Source organism: Aplysia californica, unplaced genomic scaffold, assembly GCF_000002075.1.
Source record: "Aplysia californica isolate F4 #8 unplaced genomic scaffold, AplCal3.0 scaffold00015, whole genome shotgun sequence".
Classification (NCBI taxonomy): Eukaryota; Metazoa; Mollusca; class Gastropoda; order Aplysiida; family Aplysiidae; genus Aplysia; species Aplysia californica.
In genome coordinates, this window is record NW_004797285.1 from 1,695,659 (window position 1) to 1,717,985 (window position 22,327).

At 40.6% G+C, this 22,327-nt stretch overlaps 3 protein-coding genes across 4 annotated transcripts in view; 2 read left to right on the top strand and 1 right to left on the bottom strand.

Moving 5' to 3' along the window:
* LOC101864273 (hemocytin) overlaps positions 1–2,527 on the top strand; it is a 28,558-nt gene extending 26,031 nt beyond the window's left edge. For both annotated transcript variants that reach the window (XM_005090304.2, XM_035971105.1), the window contains 3 exons: positions 248–382; positions 1,477–1,528; positions 2,084–2,527. In XM_005090304.2, coding sequence (XP_005090361.1) covers positions 248–382; positions 1,477–1,528; positions 2,084–2,406 — 510 coding nt within the window. In that variant the 3' untranslated portion in view covers positions 2,407–2,527. The remainder of the gene's footprint in view (positions 1–247; positions 383–1,476; positions 1,529–2,083) is intronic.
* A 4,031-nt stretch (positions 2,528–6,558) lies between these two features.
* LOC101864497 (39S ribosomal protein L43, mitochondrial) lies at positions 6,559–20,101 on the bottom strand. The gene is made up of 3 exons (XM_005090305.3): positions 19,817–20,101; positions 8,533–8,639; positions 6,559–6,897 (listed from the first exon to the last, which is right to left on the bottom strand). The coding sequence occupies exons 1-3, from the start codon at positions 19,945–19,947 to the stop codon at positions 6,581–6,583; spliced, it is 555 nt and encodes a 184-aa protein (XP_005090362.1). The 5' UTR covers positions 19,948–20,101; the 3' UTR covers positions 6,559–6,580.
* A 210-nt stretch (positions 20,102–20,311) lies between these two features.
* LOC101844967 (DNA mismatch repair protein Msh3) overlaps positions 20,312–22,327 on the top strand; it is a 33,746-nt gene continuing 31,730 nt past the window's right edge. The window contains exon 1 of the mRNA XM_005090307.3: positions 20,312–20,684. The gene's annotated coding sequence lies outside the window, so the exon portion shown is untranslated. The remainder of the gene's footprint in view (positions 20,685–22,327) is intronic.

A 22,327-nucleotide genomic window follows, 5' to 3' on the forward strand; every position in this document is an offset into this window, starting at 1 on the left:
TGTAACTATTGTAACCACAGCTGCACAGAATATAATGCATCCAAGCCTTCTAATTGGCTTGTTTGTCTGAACTTTATGGCCTTGTTGTATTGCCTCTTTATGTAGTATATACACCATTCATTAACTGAACAAGGCTGATAATTAGTAATACATAATGTAGCAATTATGATACCAGCTTAAAGATTTGTTAGTGATTAACTTGAAATGGATGATGTGTATCTCACTATTTGTCTTTAAACTTTCACAGGTTGGAGAAGTTATACCTGGTGCTCGAAAGTGCTTCACAAAGACATGCCAGCATGATTCAGTGGAAGGTCACTACTTTGTTCAAGAGTCACAAATTGAATGCCCAAAATTGGATACTCTAAAAACTTGCACAGATGTGAGTATGTTGTGTAATGTCAGTCTGTTTACTGTTACATTTTAATTCCACAATCTTGAAATTGTGCTTTATAAATTCATTCATAATGAAATTCCTATATATGCATAGCTTTAAGAAAAGACTAAAAACAAAAGAAATGTGGGACCTGTGCCAAATTTTCTAATCCATTCTTAGACAGCAAAGTGTAATTTTTAAAAGATTTATCAACTCCTTGACTGTGCTGTCAACATATGTCATACAACTCAGTAATCCGCTGCCAGGTGCGCTGTTAACATATCTCATACGACAGCTAAAACCCTTATTTTGTTTTTGATGGTATCTCAGCTACTTCCATGTTTTGAATAAAGAGAGTGATATCGTTTTAACTATGAGATCATATTACAGACCATTAATTGACAGGAAGCATGGGTACTATAACCAGTAAAACAAAGCAAGGTGTGTTGTCTTTCTTACACACACTCTGCAGGACAGTCAGAACCGACCTGTTGAATCGGAATTCTTGTTTAGTTTCAGTGCTTTCAATGTGTTTACATTGTAATGGCTTTTTCTACGTGGGTCTTGTCAATAGCTAAAGTCATATATTTTTATTTATCTATTATTGATATAATATAGAATGACAGGAAGCATGAGCTTTGTGACCAATAAAACAAAGCGAGGTGTGTTGTCTTTCCCCTGCACATCATGCGAGACAGAGCCAATGCATTGAGTTGGAGTGCTTATTCAGTCTTAGTACTTTCATCAAGTTATTTGCAGTATTTTGCCTTGTTCTACGCAGGTCTTATCATTATCAATGAATGAATTCATCTTTTCATGAATCTCTCTCTATTGAATATATTATAGCTTTACCTATCTGTCTTTATATTAATAAGCAAACAGCTTATTAAAGAATGTGACCTGTGATGTCTTGCACATGGTAGAAATTTCCATTGGCATGGAGTGCATATGGTTTGTAGCCAAGGGGTTAAAGAATATTTCTCAAAGGGACTGCAGCTTAATTTTCTGCTCTGAAAAACTTGCATGGCTACTTAAAAATGTACAGTTTGCAGTAGCTTTATTTATTCATCAAATATTTGTTTGCCTTCCTGACATTACAGGTAGCAGACATGTTGGACTCAGATGGCTGTTGCTTGAAGTGCATTCCACAAAGTAAGTTGACAGAGAAAGCCAGGGATTCCTAATCCTTTTAAAGTTATATAATATCTTTGACCGCCTCAGAGAATCTACTTTTTATGTTGATGTCTTAATGCAGCTTGGTATGTTGTGACTTCTTTCTCTCCCCCCCCCCCTCCCCTTTCAACTTGGTCAGGAGCATAGGCCTTCAACCATTACAAAGTTTTCTACTTCCCTTGTGCTTCTTTCTTCAGCTGTATTCAAGTCTTGCTCAGTTTCTTGGCTTCTACCTCCACCTTTATCTACCAAGTTCTTCTATTCCTCTGACCTGTGGGGATTCTATCTCAGTTCCTTTTGGGTTGTATTTGTTGGGATTACATTAAAGTTTTTTTGGGAGACAATATTGAGCTGAAACTTTTAAAAATTTCACGTTAGATTTCTAAAGTGAATTAAAAATTTTTTGTTCAGCTTCCATTGTAAAATAACACTGTATTCTCTGTTCTTGAAAAGTATCTATCCTTGAGTATCAGTTCTGTCATCTGTAGATACATTAGCAATTATGACAAGGTTTTTCATTCAATTGTTTTTCAGGTATTACTCCAGCTGAAATTCCATGTGAATCTTGCAAGCCTCAGTTGATGTTTGAAGATCCAGAGAAGTCTGTTGGATTCATCAAATTGTCAAAGCCTAATGGTGTTCAATGTGAGAATACAAAGCCAATCAGAGACCTTCAAGAATGTTCTGGCTTCTGTGAGTCAAAGGATCGCTATACTGAAACTGGATTCCAGCTAAGCAGACGATGTTGTCAAGCTCAAAACAAAAGCACCCAAGTTGTAAAGCTTCACTGTTCTGATGGAACATTCTTGAGCCACGAATTGGACATACCACAGACATGTAGCTGTAGTGCATGCTGAATAACTCCTTCAACAATAGGAAAGGAACATTTTATTGAGTTTTTGTTAAATCATTGGAGACATGACTGATGAAAGGCATGCTGTGAACGATGACTTGTTGAAATAAAATGTTGCATTGTTATCTTCAGAGTTGGTAGTGATGCATATATATTATATATATATATATATATCATTATTATAGCTTGTTCACTTTCACTTTCATCTGTCAGCGGTTAAAATGGGATAAAAACAGATTGCTGTTTAATCTTCTCAGGTCTTGCATTCGGGTCTAAAAGGTGGATAAGCAACATAATGTGTAAAAGCCGATTAATGAAGGCTACTGCAAAATAAGATTTCGACATGTTTACTTTGATGTTAGCTGAAAGTAGGTTAAAAAAATAATAATAGAAAATTTACCGCATAGGCCATCCTACTAAGACATCGAAGAGTCGACATTTGTCGTGTGTCCGGACGTGGTGAAATCAGGCACTCGTCAATTTTTGGGCATATATAGTTATTAGTACGGTATCATCTTAAAGCTCGTTCATTTGTCTTGCACTAGGCGAAAAAAAATACCCATTTACCTTGAATAGAAGTCAAAATATTTACGATTGAATGAGATGGTAGTCATCTGGTATCAGAGATAAAATCAGTGAGAAAATGGCCGCCAAAGTTTGGTGACTTTTAAAGCTTGAGTGTCAATGGCAACTGAAACTTTAAGTTTTTTGTGCCTTTGATCAAAGTTTTTCAGTAAAATCCACAGACAGATGTGTTTTAAATGGACATAAAAGGTGTTGTGCCCAAAAAAAGGAATTTAGAAAAATAATTGCCAACAGCCAAAAAAATGCCGGTTTCTTTGATATCTTTATTTTGACGAGCGCTCGATTTCACTACGCTGCCTCACACATTATTTTCATCAACACTACTTTAAAATTCATACCTATGAAACACGGTCCAATAGATGGGCGACTTCTTTTTGAGACGCACATGGTGATTCCTAGACTGCTTTGAGGAGAAAAAAACTGCGTAATTACACTGAAATCTGGGTGCAAGATGGTGCTACTGTCTCAAAATGAACAATTTATTGACTAGATCTAGGTTTTGTAAATCATATGTGAGGAGTGCTGACAAAATGAGTTACTTCTCGCCATCCACAAATGGAGATATTGGCCAAAAATCGACACAAGTGTCAAATTTGTAAATTTTCTATTAATGCCATATTCTTTAAGAACAACATTTCTTTTATTATTTCATACTTTTAAATTGTAAAAACTTCCCTTATACTTATAAGCGTGAAGCATAAATTTCCATAAATAAGGCTTGAATCCGATAAGCAACTCATTTTGTCAGCTCGCATATATTTAAATTACTATAGTGATCCTGTGTATGCACCCTAAGTATGGTGTTTAACATAGGGCCCAAATTAAGTGGATCAAGATTTTTTTTTTAAAGAAGTGCCATGCAAAGTTACAAGTGTATTGCCAAATTAATAAATGAGCGGACAGACCAAAATTAACAAGCGTTAGTATAAGTTATAAGCCTATCATCCATTGATATTTCAGTAGTTGTTACTGCTAGGAAAAATGATTGACTAAAAGAATGCAATCCATGTGCAATGGTGGGGAAAAGCCAGAAAGCATATATAACAGAAGAGTAAGAAAGAAGTTGGGACTCTCCAGTGGCACCTCACCCCTTAACTATCATCACAACTATTCAGTTACTTAATATTGTTTACAATTTCAACCCTTTTTACACAGAACAAGGTTTAGATCATAACCATAACGGCACCCGCTGCAGCGGGACCATCCCTACAGTGGGACCTTACCAAAATCCCCCCCTTTTTTTTTGTATGTTAACTCAATTACCTGTGCTCGGGGTTCACAGGGCAAGGAAATGCCCGAACAAGGATACAGCGGGAGAGATCGAGCGAGCTCCAGCTGGGGGGAAGGGGGTTGTGGGGTCGGGTGGCTGTAAAAGGGGTCCAAACAGGCAGTCAGCGGTTTGGCGTTGTGATTGGCCAGTCCAGTGATGAGCGAGGTGTGGCAGGCGGCAGAGAGAGAGAGATGATGCAGAGAGACATGTGTCATAGCCCTACTAGGCCTAGGCTAAGCCAAAAAGTAAAAGAAGATGAGAGCGTGTAGTGTGCGATTCCTGATTGATTGAATTGCGATCGTTGATGCTCATAGGCATACGCACGCATCCACTTCACCAATTCTACAGTAGGCTTACTGGTACGATAGACAGCCCAAGCAACAAGACCGAGGAAAAGATGGCTGCCAACAAAGACAAAAGGAAATACTTCTCACTCGAATTAAAGGCCGAGATAAGCAACGAATTTGACAAGAAAAGATCTAAAGCGCAAATTTTATTGATGTGGAAGGAATGTAATCATGCAGATTTTAAATTTTTTTCCGGCAATTCCCCTTTGCATTGCTATAGCGGGAACTTGCCTACAGCAGGATTTTTCTTCTGGAACCAAAAGTCCCCCCATAGGTATGTTCTACTGTAAAAGGTTGGCCTTAATTGAGAGGCAACTATTCTATATGTATTTGTGAGAATATTTTCCATAAATTATTAGAACATAAAAAATCCTATAGTGTTGAACAGGATGTAAAATTGAAACTTAGAACTTTTACTACATTCTTTCCAGTCTGCTGGTGTGTCATGGCTAGGACTACAATACCGGCAGACAATAATTTGAAAAGCTTATTCACCAAGATTAACAGTATAATAAGTATAATAAAAAATGTCAGTTATCCAATTCCAGCAATCCAATGAATTGTAAACTGTGAAGTTGTCCTATCTGCCTACTTTGTCCCCAAGCCTTTCTGTGAAGCCAATTTCATGATGAATTTGCAATAGTTTTATTCCACTTTCAACACACCAATTCATATTTTAGGATGATGGACTTAGAAATAAAACTTTATCTCAAGGGAAGGTAGGCCTTCATGATACCACCAGACCATAATATAGCTTCTTGAGCAAGCTTTTCTTTTTCTCAAACTTCACTGTAGTATTAACACCATTTTGATATAGCCTATGAATGGAAGCCCATTAGTCATATAGACCCAATCTGGTCATTCAGGTCCGATTGGGTTGGGTCGCGAAAAGGTGCTTGCCAGTGCACAGTATTTAAATAGACTTCTGCTTTGCTTCATCAAACTGGACTCGGAACACTATTAATCCAATCTCATTCCATACAAAGAAAAGATTCCCCCCAATGTCAATACATGCATAGCAGCCTTCAAATTGGCTACTGGCTACGATTTACATCAAATGAACCCATTCCGGACTTAGAAAATCAAAACTGTTTGATTTTGGAGGATTAAATCAAATAGCGATAAAATGTAAGCTTTTGTCCCTTCATGAAAGAAAATCTGGCCACACTCAAACGTATCAATCCATATCAAATAAAGATTTGACGAAACTTTCTGCAGTCTGGGTATAAACATAAGGTAGGCTACTCAGATGTACTTTGGATTCAAAACCTTGTAGCGATTCTGATGCTAGAGAACTGCATTCAAAGTAGTGAAACATAGTCTTGAACTAGAACCTGCACTATTCAGAATGAGGCATATCAGAAACAGTTGAATAATAGTGGTAGTATACAAAATACAACTCGTCTGCCAAGTAACAGCCACATTTTGTCAAAAACAATGGTTACGTTATGTGGAATAGAAGTAGAAGCAGGATCACATCATTCCTCCAGAAAAGTATCATGTTTGAATTAATGAATTCCAAAGCTCCTTGCCTGGTTCGACTTTAAAATGCCTCAAAAGGTAAACGATTTGAAAGAGGCGAAGTGGCAATGCATAGGGGTTTCATCGAGCAGTTTAGGCACAGCTCATTTCTAGGAGCCTTACAGATTCAGAATAGGCTATTTCAAAGGAGGAATGCTCCACTGGGCTAAGCAAATTTCTACTGAAAAGAAAAGACTTTGGCTCAAACTGTGACATTGTACATGTCAATCAATTTCATTTATAATGTAACATCCAGCTATGCTATTTTCATCACAATTCTGAGCTTATCTTCATAACAACAATAAAAGTACATTCAAATTCCTTTAGGATCTACTGTTCCAATACACTCATAGAGATACATATATGTAAACACACACTGACACATAAGTAACTCCACACCACAGCAATTTCTGAACAACAAATGAAATGCAATGATTGTAATGTAATGCATACTTTTATTTGCCTTCAATATGTGAATCAGAACTCTCTGAAGAGGAAACTTTGAGTTGTTCTTCAAGTACCAAGTCTGTAGCAGTTTTACCAGTAACTTGTATTTGGGAAAATTTCTTGCTTGGAAATTCAGTGGCTGCCATCTCTGAATCCCTGAACATGAAAGGGTGCCAAATTCCTTGAGTACTTGGGGTTTCTGTGTGATTATTTTGGATCATATTGACAATTTGCACCCCTGACCTTGTACGCATGTGTTCCACCCACTTGCAGATCTCTGGAACTTCTTTGCCACTCAGAAGCATAACTTCTCTTCGGCCATTTACTGTATACATGGAAAGAAAAACAAGCAAAAAAAATTAAAAAGACAAAAATGTATTTTTAAATGGAAGGCTAATTGAACAGTACCCTTGTCAAGAAATTCCCAAGAAAACAAGCGGATGTGCAGTCCCTTTTCCTCAGAGTTCACCTGTTTCTGAGAAGCGACTACCTCAGATGAAAATCTACTGTGCTGGTCATCTTGCTTGAGAGTGAGCAAATACATAAATGATTGAAACAATAAAGGGAGAACTTCATACTACAAGAAATCTCAGCAATGCTTTGTGAGGATTTTAGATGACAAAAAGGAATAGATCAAGGATTATAAAAGAGTTCTTTAAAGAACAAAATAACCGAGAAAGTGACATGTATGCATATTATTTTATATATATGATCATGTACATACAGCAGTCTCCACCTAAGTACCCACCGCATACGATCCCGATTCGCTTGAGATCTCACTGTTTAAAGAAAGCAAAATTTTTATGACACAAAAGTCACCCCTAAGATCCCGCTCTGAAGATCTACATTACATTCACCTAAGATCCCCCATTTCAGATCATAATTTAATTCACAAAATTTTTCCCTTCGTGCATTGGGTAAGATTCTGTTCACTTAAAATCCTGCATTTTCCTTGCTCCCACCCGAGCACCAGGATCTTAGGCGGAGACACACACACACACACACATTACATTAGTACAGCAGACTCATTTAGCAAAGAAGATCTTTGTATGCACATGTAAATGTTGTTCCTTGTTGGTGGTGGTGCCATGAGGGTGAACATAGCTATTTAAATAAAGCCTGTATGTCACGACGCTGTGGAATCAGGCGCTCATCAATTTTTGGACATGTGGAGTTATTGGTATAATTTTAAAGCATGTTCATTTGTCTTGCTTTCGGTGGAAAAAAATACTCATCTGTCATGAACAGATGTCAAGATACTTATGATTGAAAGAGATGGTGGTCGCCTGGTTTCAGAGGTAAAACTAGCGAGAAAATGGTTGCCAAAGTTTGGTGACTTCCAAAGCTTGAGAGTCCTTAGAAACTGCAAATTTACCTTTTTATGCCTTAAATCAACATTTTTCAGTAAAATACACACAGAAATGCGTTTAAGGACTTTAAAGGTATTAAGTCAAAAAATTCGATAAAAATTGTCAAATAGATAGAAAAATGTCAGTTTCTTCGATTTCATTTTGACGAGCGTCTGATTTCACCACGATGCCTCACAAATAATATAAGTTAAGTTGTAAGAAGCAGTAGAATAACAGCCTGTTTCACATAATATATTTTAGAGTAGTTTGCCGAGGTGGTCAATTAACTAACAATCTATGCCTTCACCATACCTGCCTTGGCTAGAAAAGAAAAATGAACAGAAATAGAAAATAGTACAAGTCCCATCATAAAGGCGCCTTTCAAGAACCGATAAATTAAAGCGATGTGATGTACTCAGGTCATCCAGTTTATTTTCATCCAATCTTCGGCAACTAATGACAGTAGGGGCTGCATACTAGCATGGCCACTTCGATAATTTTTTTTCATGCTGCCATCCATAACCTTCCTTTGAATTCAGTCACTTAAAATTAAATCACAGGGAAGGAGATCAGTGTAATGAGTATTCGAAATAAACGTCGGGGTAACTTACAAAATTCAGCAACAACTGATGGGGGCCGGTGTCGTCTTGGCTGCAGGTAACATACCACGCCAGGGTTTTTCTGAGTAAACTCAAGAAGGTTGTTCTCAATAAAATCCCTGGGGAAATAAACTGAACACTGAGCATACCTTATTGGACAAGAAACATTTTGATTCTAAAAATCACCTTGTATTAACCTACAACACATTACATATTGTCTTTGTCACAACCTGGAGAGTAAAACCGCCTAAGAACCTTTTTTTACTAGACAGAGAAGTATCTTGAATAAAGTCTCATTTTTGTACTGGTCTTTATACCCACATTTTTATTTGATTTCACAAGACTGAGGTTTCGCTTGACTCTGGAGTCCTAAGTGAACCAAATCTTGTGATATTTTCCCAGATGTTCTTTTTGTAGTCCTGCATAAAGTGAGAAGATTCTTGAAAAGTATGAAAATCTAGGTTACATCCTTGCTTTGTGAAGTTTTCATACCCACTAATTTTTTTAATTTTCACCACAAACTAGGACTAATTATTTGTTTTAAAGGTCTAGAAAACAGGCTGCAGAACTAAACCAAAGCTGCTCTGTCAAAAAAGAGAAGACTAAACCAAGAACTCCTGAAAGTAGAACATATATAATGAAGAATTCTGTAATGACCTACAGATAACTAAAATTGAACTTTTAGGAGTGTGCAGTAGAAACAAGGCTGTCATCTGAATTAGTATTTTTAATTGTTTACACACACACAACCAACTCGGAAATGTTTTCCTCTCGACCGATTCGGATTGTCCATACAACTTTTTGAGCAGTCTTCCTGACAAACTTTATGACAGCATTTCTTTACACCATTACTTCAAATACTCTAAACAAAAGTGATAAACACAACACCGGGAAATTAAAAACTAGAAAGTAAAATCAACTATCTTTTTTTGTCTTAGTACAGGTTTTGTCGGCGTTCCCAACTGCATAAGGTTATATGAGCGCCAAGGGGTGGATGTCGACAGAGAAGTCCTTACAGGGAATCAGACTTACTCTGCTCACCTCTGTAGCTTCAACAGCACAAAGTCTGCTTCGACTTCGACTATCAAGTCACCCCAGAAGTAGCGGGTCACAAGAATGTGACAACATACAACAGAAGTAGAGGAAAACAATGACGATAGTAAGGATTAGGAAAGAAAAAGCAGCAGTTCCCTGTTGCGGGCGCAAATTCCTCTGTGGACAGATTGGTGGTTACCCAAATTATGAATGAGTCAAACACTTTTATCAGATCAGTCTCTGAGATGTGTTTAACTGCTTGTTTAATGAGAGTAAGTAGTGTTGAACCGTGGTTATTGTAATGATATGGAAAACTGCCATTCATTTCTGGTTTGAAAGTCTTAATCGGCAAATGAATGGCTATTTCCAAGTTCCACTTGATGAGAAGTCGGCAAAACTGACTAAATTTATTACCCCTGAAGGAAGGTTCTTCTACAAACTGTAACAAACGCTTGTCGCAAGGGATCTGCTCGGTGAGCAAAATTTTTCAGAGGACGATAGAACAGATTTTCGGTGATCAGGAGGGAGCAATTTGTTTCCAGAACAACATCCTTTTTCACAGCAGAAACACAGAGGAGAACAAGAGACACTTAAAAGAAATCTTTTCAAAGCTTGAAAATGCCGCTGTGAAACTGAACCAAGAAAAATGCGAGCTGAGAAAGGATGAGGTGAAATTCTTGGGGTTCATCATCAGCAAGGATGGGACCAGACCGGATGACGGCAAGACGTCAGCAATCATCCAAATGCCAGACCCCACAAACCTGACTGAGCTGCGCAGAATGCTGGGTTTGGTACAATTTGCCAGACGTCACTTCCAAATCACTCCACAGTTGCCCGCCCCTTGACAGAGCTACTCAAGAAAGAAAGAGCGTGGACATGGGGTCCATCTCAGATTGAAGCAGTGAAAAAGGTCAAGGAACTGTTAACAGAAGCACCGACGCTGGCATACTTTGACCCACAACTGCTAACGACAGTGAGTGCTGATGCCAGTGGCTATGGCCTGGAGGCTGTGCAGCTGCAAAAGCATGAAGAGGGCGATCGTCCAGTCGCTTTCTCATCCGGAACACTGTTAAAGCCAGAAAAGCAATACGCACAAATAGAAAAGGAGTGCTTAGCATGGGCGTGCGAGAAATTTGAGAAATATCTCATCAGACTGCCAGCAGTAGAGATTGTGACACACAAACCCCTAGTGCCTTTGATTAATACGAACGATTTATCAGACACACCTCTTCGATGCCAGAGACTGTTACATAGACTGCAAAGATTTAATGTGACTGCCAGATACGTTGAGGGCAAGAAGATGCTGGTGGCTGACGCTCTCAGCAGACACCACTAGCAGATGAAGACAGAGTCACATCAAGACGTGCACACACATGTCAGAGGGGTAGAGGCGTTGTGGCCAGTCAGAGAAACAACACTTGAAAAGCTGAAACAGGCGATGAAAGAAGACGTCAAACTGAGCTGTGCCATGAGCTACACACTGAATGGATGGCCTGCATAAAAAGAAAATGTTCAACTAGCAGCCAGAAACTTGTACGATATCAGAAGCGAGCCGAGCGTGCAAGATGGGCTACTGTTGAGGGGGAAAAGAATTGTCGTCCCATTAGAGATGAGAAAAGAGGTTCTTGAGAAGATTCACCATGGTCATATGGGAATAGCTAAATGCCGAGAGAGAGCAGCGCAGTCAGTGTGGTACCCACAGATTGGGAAAGACATAATATAAAGGAAAGAGTGGCAAATTGTCGACAGTGCTTGGAAGAGAGAGCATCCCATCCCAAAGAGCCTCTGCTTCCAATGCCGCTTCCCAAAAGGCCATTTGAGAAGGCAGCACTTGACCTGTTTGAAATGAAAGGTCGGTCATTCGTTGTGGTCACCGATTGCTACTCATGTTATTCAGGAATTGGGTACTTGCCCAACCAGAAAGCCTCAAGTTTAGTCACGAAACTGAAAATCTTCTTTGCGAGATGTGGCATCCCAGAGACAGTAGTCAGTGACAATCAGATCAATCTTACGTCACACAAATTTCAACAATTTGCCAAAGACATGGGTTTCCAGCATATTACCAGTTCCCCACACTTCCCCTGTGGGAACGGAGCAGCAGAGTGCAGAGTCAAACTGTCCAAGCGCCTGTTAAGGCAAGAAGACTGCGCTCTGGCACTGTTGATGTACAGAGCTACGCCAATACCAGGGCTGGGTGCTAGTCCGGCAGAGCTAGAGATGGGGAGGAAAATGAAGATGACGGTCCCAAAGCTTCCCACAGTCATACAGCCTCGCACAGACGACACGCATCAGCTGCTCGAAAAGGACAGAGCCTACAAGCAGAAGCAAAAGTCCTATCATGACAGACACTTCAGAGCTCTGGTCTTGTCTGAGCTCAGACCAGGTGACGCGGTTTTCGTCAAACTGGACGGACAACAGGGCTGAAAGCAGCAAGCCAAGGTAGTAAAGCAGTGTGCACCCAGGTTGTACCTAGTGGAGACGACAGCAGGCGGCGTGCTGAGGCGGAATTGGCGCCATCTTCTGCACCGACCAGAGGGAGGCGACAGTCTGAGGTCGTCGTACATCCAGTTTCTAGCTTTGGAGTCCTCGGAGGTAAATCAATCTCTGATTTCTACGAACGCTGATCCAGTCCAACCGCCAAAGCCTGGAGGTAACAGAGGAGGTCTTCCAGAGCAGCCTCCACCATCTCCATCATCGCACATGTCCATGGAGCCAGCGACGTCAAAAGTGCAAAATCAACAAGCGACATGTACAACTGCAGTGCAGGCACCGCAATTCAGCAGAAGCGGCAGAGCCATCATTAAGCCAGCACGTTACCGAGATGAATGAATGATGAATGACAGTGTTCCATATCATTATGATTATATACAGTTATCAATCAATTTTATGGACCTCCTACTCCAAGGACTGCCCGGTACTACTGAGCCTACTAAACAAATTTAATAGTTTAATTTTTAAAAGCCCAAGGCCAAGAGCAAGGGATACATACCTTTATGGGTAATGATTTAATTTCTCACTCAACTAACTATGTACATCTATTATTAACTTGAGCCTCACTGTTACTATGCCTCCGCCGAAAGTTGTCAGTTAGACAGGTTAGTTATTAAAAATTAGCATCATCAGTATCACAATAAACTTACGACAAAATAACTGACTTCAGTTTCAGTCAGAATCAGTATCCAGTGTGTGTAGCCTATTCTTTTCAAATTTTCGATTAAATTTTAGGTCACTAGATCTAGAATCTAGATTAGATCTAGACTAGATCTAGCTAGAATTCTAGATGTATATCCAGGCCCTCCTGTACAATTGCGGTACCGTTTGAGGATACTCGTTTTGACCTTACCAACGATTAGGCCTACTTCTGGTTCTAAACGATTACTTTTTGATGTGTGTGCTGATAGGCCTGGAGAGATAGCCAATCAAACCTATTGCAATTTAACATCAAATTATGGTCCAAATTCCCCTTGCTTCCTTGTTAATTACAAGTGAAGTTTTACTGCTCATTTTGTAGGTAAGATCAACTGATACACAGCGCACCGGCAGTGGAATTTTAGTTGCTGTGGGGGGTTCCCCGCCGGGCGCCTTATCATGTCGGGGTCACGGGGGTCAGCTCCCTGTCGCCACTCTGTCTGGGCCGACTTAATTTTTTGTACTTTTCAACATACAATTTAAGGTGTATCCTTGTATTTATGGTAATTCTCATTTAGTGCAGCCAAAGCATGCATTTCTGCTCTTGAGACTAAAAAAAGAACGGACGTTGTAACTAGTCTGGTTATTTCGTTAGACGCGCTGGAGTCGGCAATGCTAAACTGTAATTTTTTTTGGACTAGCGTGAATGAAAAAAAATCAATATAAAGAAAAGGCCTCGTCAAAATCTGTCGAACTTTTGGAACATGAACGACATAGCATTGGTGGAGATACTCAGAAAAGATGGTATCTGCGCATTTAATAGAAAGCTGTAATTTTGCAACTTTATCCATCGGGCACACAATTCGCTATGAAATAATTCCTCCAAATACAACTTTATGTGTCTAATATATATAATCGTGAATATTCGCATATTTTCTCGAAAGTTTATAAAAGTCACCATGTTATCTAACACACGAACAGCATCTGTTACACTCCAGAAATTCCTTACTTTTCTTAAAACGGTAAGTCTAGGTTTTGTTGACTGAATAATAGAAGGGATGACTTGTAATTGGGTTATAAGAATAATTTCTAGCTTTCCAGGGACACTGAATCAGCACCAGACTTTTCCAGCTTTATTTTTCGTTTCTATGACCATTTGCAATAACTGACAATGTGACTGATTTCTTTACATTCATAATTGTGTCCGCGCATATTTCCGACACAAAAACTAAGAATGAATGTGCTAGCTGTCATTATTTTTATTCCATACAAGAAGTTTATCTCTACCCATGTATTTACACGGTTTTGTGGTTTTTTTAATCGCTTAGATTCTATATTATATCTTTTTAGTTGTACGCAGGCTGCCACAGATACAGCATGATTCATGAACAAACGCAGAGTAACTTTCTCTTGTTTAATAGTAAAATAAGAGCTAACGCTGATCGTCTTTAATTAAAAAATGCGGATGTGCATCTTTCTTCTCTTATAACTTGACTATTTCTACTCGCGCAGATTTAAGATTTCTCATGGTAAAAGACATGATATTCGTAGTCAGTTTAACACAGATTTTGGAGAGATCTGTCGTGCCTTTTTTAAATTAACAATCATTTATTCTCATAAGTTTGTAACTAAAATAGGACAAATTGGGTACTCTACAAACACTTGTCTAGAACACAAACTAAGGCACAGAAATGAACCATTCTAACGCAGAATAAATCTCAAGACATTGAGCTTTTAGTACATCTGTGTAATGGTTTGCTATGTGGGATGGGGTAGAAGTTATATCGTTTTAAACATAGAGTCAAAAATGCGAATTTCCTAACCGACACCGGCAAAGTCGCTTCAGGGCTCATTAACCCCGTGACCCCGAGCCCGGGAGCTCCGGTCTGCTGATGAGTCACGCGAACTAAAAGCAACAGAATCGGCCGAAAAGTGACGCTGTGGATAAAACATCGATACCGCATTTAAATCAGTATCGATATTCAGTAGTCTTTGCTTGTGTGATTTAGTGCTAGATCTAGATCTAGATTATCTAGATCTATCGGGACCGCAATTGTACAGGAGTGCCTAGTTCTGGACTCTTGTCGAGATCTAGATCTAGAGTAAAATTACCGGTTCGGTCAATATTAGGACAAAAACAGGCACGTTGACTTTAAAGCTTTACATCTCCTATCTGCCTTGCCCTAGAGACAAACCAAAACCAGCTACAGGAAGCCCTGTGATTGGATGACCCCAGGAATGACCTGTTTCAGCTTGTTCTCATATTTGAGGCCCTTACTGGGTGCAAAAGTGACGCCCGATTTATTTACATGTTCGGTCACATTTTTATGGTTTTCTCATGGATTCGGGTAGTATTTTGACATTCGGTCATTTTCAATCAATTATTATCACATTTGTTTCTTTGCAAGCTTAAAAACATTATTTTTAATGCTTGTTATCAACACTTGGGCACAATGATAGTTTGTCTAAAGTGGTTTTCACCATTTATAGCTATTTTAATGAGAATGTATCTGACCCACTCTACTACGTGGTATCTGACTCTACTACACTGGCATCTGGCCCACTCAACTACACTGGTATCTGACTCTGCTACACTGATATCCGACTGTATTACACACTGGTATCTGACTCTACCACACTGGTGTCTGAAACCCCCCAATTCTGACATTCATCATTACTCTGGGTACAGCCCCAATTCAATTGCAGTTCGTTCACGCTTGCCCCCTTGCTCCGCTACTCCGGGTTTAGCCCCAATTCAAATTCAATCAATCACACTCCGCTGTTTGTAGATCTTTCTAGGCCCCATGAAACTGAAAAATAGCAGACAGCGCCGCATTCACCTCTCTCTTCCACTTCCAGTTCCCCAGTCCGGGTTTGGCCCCACCTGCAGACAGCGCAGCGGCGCATTCGTTATTGATCGCCTAGCGACTAGCGATATTTGAGTACTCTTGGGGCCAAAACCGGATTATGTATTATCGATATTTGAGTACTCTTGGGGCAAAAACCGGATTATGCACGCTGTTTTGCTAAGTTGATGAAGAAAAAGCTGTCTTAAGGACTATTTTTAGCAAAATATCGCCGTAACTGTTGTTTCAACGAAAGTAAGGGAGGTTGCTTTAGGTTTGTGTGCCACTCTTTTGGGGCTAGATTTAAAAACAAAGTTTTAAACGATTTTTTTGTACTTCAGTGCCCGACAGCTAAAAAAAAACGTGCTGCCCGACCCGGTACGATTACTCTAGATCTAGATAGATCTAGATCTAGATCTAGCTCTTAGATCTAGCGGGTCAGCAGAAAGATTCTCTAGATTCTAGATTAGATATCCAGTAGGGCTGTACCCCGGTAGCAAACCCGCTCGTGCTCACAAGCCCCTAGTTCAAGTCACAAGCCTCAAATCACTAGGTCAAATCATCAAATCAAATCACCAGCATGATAAGTTGAGTCTAGCGCAAACTGTAACCTCCTTGGTCTAGTCAACTTCAAGTCCAGAGCAACCAGCAATCCGCGAAGCCACTCGTGTCAGGCCCCCTCATCATCCCCACCCTGCTTGCAATCCGCGAAGCCACTTACGTCAGAAAAAGAAAGAGGAGGAGAGTGAGAGATCTCGCCCACAAAGTCACTGCGCGGCGTGGCGCTGTAGTTTACACGATTAATCGAAGGCCCGCGTAAGCCTCAAGTCCTGTCCGCAGCCACAGGCCCCACAATTCACACAGTACTGATTTGCGCTAGGCCTAGAGATTTGCCCCGGGACAAGCTCGAAACCTGACCTGCTGACTTGTACTGTCTCGATACACCGAGCGAGCGGCATGGGCTCGATGGTGTAGGACCGTCTTGATGGCGACAAGACAGTCCGATGTGTTCAAACAGCAAGACAGTACTGCTCGCTGTGTGAACTTTGAACCGTGGAGGAAGGGAGAGGCTGGGCTTGTTTTGGTGCAAGGCGTAGAGAGCTGAAGTTATTTTTAACTTCCCGCCGTTGATCAGCTAAGCGAATGGATAAGTGAGAGGGAGCGTGGTATTGCAGTAACAGAGACCTAGGTTTCTGGTAGTAATAAGAATAAGTTGACTTAGATTACCCTAAAATGGAAAACTCCAGGGGTCGTTGTGACTGGCTTTTGTATCATATGTATGTAACCAGACCTGCCACTCTATGAAACCTCAAAATCAGGAACTCAGGGAGCAAAAATCAGGATTTGGTGAAAAAAAATCGGGATCAACAGCAAATCACCAAGGTGACTGCCACAGCTGACTTAAAATTTTTCCAGGGGTGTCCATAAATTACTGGCCTATATGCCCTCTGAGTGTGTTTGTTTGTGTTTGTGTGTGTGTGTGTGTGTGTGTGTGTGTGTGTGTGTGTGTGTGTGTGTGTGTGTGTGTGCGCGAGCGCGCACGTGCGTGCGAGTTATCATTTTTTTTGGTGTAAATCCTGAAGCATCACGTCAAGCACTCCTAGTCCAAGTGTCTATACCCCCCACCCCAACCAATAATTCCCGAAATACATGAACTTAAGTTGACCCCGTCAACGGACGGTCCCCGACACGCAGAACTCACACAGCGATGTCATGTCACGTGACGCAAATGCGCTGATTGAAACAATTTTATTAACGGGTCCGACTAACTGCGCGTTCACACAAAACTCTCAGATGAGCGACAGTCGTTCTACTTCTAGTACTCTATGATAACAACGGCGGCCGACCGCCCAATTGTACCAACAAATCTCTTATCCCTCAAAATGCGTTCAGACTAAAGCAACGACAACGGCCGTATGTTAGTCTTGTCAGCGCAGTTACATGTAGTTGTGTAAGGGTTAGAAAGACTGTTGTTCGTCTGAGTATTTGGTGTGAAAGCGCAGTTACCAGACCTCGGACAAGGCTTGTTTTGAAAGTAGCAGTGGAAGTACGAATATTATCGATTATTTGTATGTCCCAAATAAATTGTTATAGTTACCAGGCTATCATCGGAGAATTCTGAGTGCGGGCAAAGATCACACACAACTTGGGGCGAGTCAATTACATCGATATTTCGAGAAACAGTGCTCCGAGTTCCTACTGACAAAAAGTTCAACGGGTGCTTCCCGCGATAAAGGAGAAGGCAGAGTAAGTTTTTAGAAAAATCCGGCACAACAGCGGACTGGGACAAAAATCGGGATACACGCGATCGAAATCGGGAAAATCAGGATGCTTGAGATTTGGGGCAAAAAATCGGGATATCCCGACTAAATTGGGATGAGTGGCAGGTCTGTGTAACCTATTTTGTAGATGTGTTACACTCACAGTGACATAATACAGAACATTTAGGAGACGGGCTAGGCCTACTTCAACCCAATGTAGCAATGCCAATGAAAATTTAAATTTTCACTTTTATCCCCTTTTTTTGGTACCTAAGAAAGAATTTTCAATTCTAAGAATTATGCTTCTTGAATTTTGAGAATCGGTTCAAAAATAAAAAAGTTATGGGGTTGTAAAGGTCGGCAAAATATGGATGACCCACATAGGAAAATACTCCTAAAAAGTGGACCACGCAGTAGCAGATTCTGTAAGAAAATCAACGGTATCTCAGTAACTAATCGGAGTGTTCGAGAGAAACTTGGCTACCCGATGTGTTTTTGAGTGTAGAAATCATTTCTGCAGTCAGATTTACTACCAATTTCGTAGTTATTTTGTTATAATTAAAATTGTGGTGTACATATTACGTTTTTGTGAAAAAGGGGTGTCGGGATGAGTCCATTTTATTTATAGCATCGTATCACAACATGGGATCTTTAAGAATATGTCGGCAGCGTGACTAAATAATTGCAAAGCTTTTTATGATGACTTTAGACCATGCCAACCTTAAAAGATAAGTTAATTCAATCTAGCATGCCGTACAATTAAAAATTCTTTTTCCCCGTTGAGACGCGAACACCCCGAGACGAGATTTATAACCTCACCTCGGAATACCCCCATAGCGATGTTACAGGGGAATAGAAAGAAAAACAACCGGATGCGCGCGCCCGCCATAGGCCTATTTCAAGTGACCAATGAACGGGCCCGGAATAGTCATGCGGGGATTTGTAGGTCACATACATTTGCCACGAGAGTGAGGGGAAAATGGCCGGTCTCCGTGCGAAGCCGCTTTGGATAGGGGGGTAGTCGTGCATTTATGATCGGGTCTAAACAACTACTTGACACAGAATGTACAAATTTGAGCACACTATAGAGGATAGATAGACCTATTACCATCTCGGCGTTGAAATTCAAACTCCTTATAGTTTTCGGTGTACACGATACGAAAGTGTTCCCGACACCAAAAGTATAGGTTAATTTATGTGTACGAACTTCAAGGTCCACATATCATTAGTTTGCCCTATTTTCTGATTGGTTGCCGAGTTTCATTCGGATTGGTTTGGAAATAGAGCAGACCGAGGTTGACAAAGTTAGTCACCTACGCTTTGGCCGGGTCCGCAAAATCGCCCGTAAACGGAGACCAAATTTTCACCTCGCGGGAAAGCCCGATTGGCATTGCTACCCAATGTCAGGGCCAACCTGGGCTGAGACTACGCCCCAGCAGAAAGACGGAGGTTCTCAGTAAAAATTTCTCCCCATACGGGAATCGAACTGAAGTCTTTTGCGTGCGATGATGAAGCGCTTGGCTCGTGCACATTAAAAATAAACAGGCCTTAACATCATAAGAATAGCCGATCCAATATTAATTTTTAAGTGCATTGAATAGAGCTTTTTGTTTTTTACAACCGAACTATGAAAAAAACCCCAACCGATCTTGCACTTTTGGTGCAAGCCTCTCAACGCAAATAACCAGAGAATCTTCTGTAATATGTACTGAGCCCACTGCCACGAGAGTTCGCGACGTCACGACACAGTACAGTAGGACTGTCCGCGAGTCACAACTCACCAGAAGTTCCCTCCGGTAGCAAGCGGGAGGCAAATCAAACCACAAGCCTGCTCACAAGCCTCTAGCCTAGCGCAAGACGTCCACTGATTTGCAAGCCTTCGATTAACCCTAATATCCAGTAACTTACAACCTTGTCCATTACTTAGTAACTTAGACTTCCTAAGTGAGTCTCAGTTAAATTAATCTAGATCTAGATCTAGATATCTAGAATCTACTAGGCTGGATCTACAGTTCAGAGTCTCACCTCATGTGCCTGCTTCCTCCGTGGGATTTGCAGAATCTGAAGGTTATTCGTTTGAGTTGACACACGTAACGGCCGACACCATTTTGTAGCACATTTTTCACAAAGTCTCTGGGAATTGCATTGTTTGACATGACCAGTTTTGCTCACCGACTGTCCGTGATGGCAACAAATTAACTTAAATGACTACACAAACGTTCCCATTCATATAATGAGCACGAAGTGTAGGGATTGAGAACGAAAGGTCGATGATAACAGAAACAGCGAGTTACCTTGACTGCTAAAACTGCATGATTTCTAAACGTCTGAAATTTAACGCGCGATCACTAAAAATCATGCACGCCAACTTCACCAAATGTCACGAAACGATGACAGACAACCTAGATCTAGAATTCTATCTCAGGTAATTTTTTACCTCGACAGGGAGCACTGATAAATTTAAGATGTTAACAATCGTAAAAATTTTATCAGACTATTGAATAAGAATATTGCAAGGTGTCTGATCTAACTACATGTATATTTAGCTATTATTTGTCTACTTTCGTTTTTACACAACACTGACTTCCGTCTGCGGCCTGCGGTTTTGTGTGAACTGTGAACGAACGAATGAATGGCAGTCAATCACAGTTGCGAACCGCGCGCTTCTTCTTCTAGCCAGGCTACGCTGGAAGTCTAAAATCTTTGCCTTGGGAAAGCCAGTCTCATGTTAATCCACAGTATTAGTCTGTTCTATATCTAGATATCTAGATTTAGTATAGATCTACAAGGTGTTGCATATAGATCTAGATTTCTATAGTATAAATCTCTACTAGATCTAGATCTAGATTCTAGATCTAGATATCTAATTGAAATTGCATTAAAAGGCTTGAAGGTAATTTTAGCTTCCTACTCAACTACTCAACTGTTATTATTAACGGCCAGTGGCTACATTCACGGCGTAGGCCTAGTTGGAAGGCTTCGTTCACAGCGTCCTAAATGCGGTTTGCATACGCTGTTGAGCCTACGCTCACGGCACTTCACTAAAGACTAAAGTGGTCTAAAGTCTAAAGCTTCGTTTAGACTTAGACACGGAGCGTCCACTGCCGGTTAAAGTCAGCCGGTTTTAGTCAGTGATGACTACATGCCGTTAAACGTAGAAGACACGTCTTTCTGATTGGCTGCTAATTTTAGTAATTTGATGTCATCTGGGATACCCACAGACTATTTTAAGAAGGCCGTGGAGGTACTGCATGCCGCATGTGATAAAATGACGTGTTCCCTTTATTTTAATAACATTTCGGAATATTCCAGTATTGACACCGTACGAATGTCAACAATTTCCTTCTTTGATACATTGAAGGGTTTGAGCTTCCTAATTTTCCGGTTCACTGCGTTTAGATCTATTGAATTCATTCTTTGAATGTTTCCTACTCTATTAGCTATTAGCCTCTAATCTAGATCTACCGTATAAAAGAGACTATTCATCATCGGAGCACGCCATCATCATATTAAATGTACCCGTGTCCCTGGAAAAACATCGCACCGAAGCGTCGTGCCATCCCGTTGGCTATATTTACATAGTCACATGATCGGAGGGGTGGTCAGATCTGACGTCACACAAAATGGCCGCTGTACGTAAAAATAGTTTGCGTCCTTCTATGTTTAATCGCATGTGGTGTGACGACTGTGACATGTGTATATTTAATATATATATATATATAATATTTAGGCCAGCTTCAATGAAGCGCCCTTGCCCTTACAGAATTAAAGTCGGGATAGATTTAGACATGGGAGGAAAATTGGATACGGTACATGAGAAACAAGAGGTGAGAGATGGGAAACAGAAAGTGGGATTCGGAAGATGGGACTGGTCATAAATAAATGTCGTGTACAAATAATGACTGTATTTCACCGGGTCAGCCTGGGAACCGACGCAGAGAGAAAATGACGGGAATCAATTATTCTTATTATATATATATAATACTGGACCAAACACCCACTCCCTCTGTCTCTCCCCTTTCTCGTTCCTTCTCTTTCTCCTCCCCCTTCCCCCCCCCCTTCTCTCTCTCACCTTTTCTCTGTTGCTGTGTGTCTGTCTGTCTCTCATTTTTTTCGCCCCCCCCCCCACCCTCTCCCTCTCTCTTTCTCTCCCCCCCCCCCCCACCTCTCTCTCTCTCTCTATAGTCTTTCTCACACACACACACGCACATTTCACTGCCCACAGACAAAATTACACACTTATAACTCGAGATCGCTGGAACGTTTGTTTACTCTCGTATAGAGATCTATCCTGTCCCTGTCGGATTATGCGATTGTGCGGCCTTATTTTTTCGCGTAATTCCACATTTACATAATTTTGGATTCTCCACGTTTTTTCTTTTTTTTTTTTCATTTACAAAGAATTATTTAGCTCCTCCCCTTGTGACTATTTTAGCGGATATGGGAGCACCCCCAGACAGAAAAGCACGCAGAAGACGTAGAGGTGGACCGAAAGCAGGGTTGGTGATTTTTTTGATTTTTTAAAAAAAATCGATT

Excerpts from the sequence above, each read along its gene's own strand:
- LOC101864497 (XM_005090305.3), bottom strand. The coding sequence starts at position 19,947 with ATGTCAAACAATGCAATTCCCAGAGACTTTGTGAAAAATGTGCTACAA. Across the intron at positions 8,640-19,816 it reads GGAGGAAGCAGGCACATGAG|GGATTTTATTGAGAACAACC; the intron begins GTGAGACTCTGA and ends TTATTTCCCCAG. Across the intron at positions 6,898-8,532 it reads ATCAGTTGTTGCTGAATTTT|TAAATGGCCGAAGAGAAGTT; the intron begins GTAAGTTACCCC and ends CCATGTATACAG.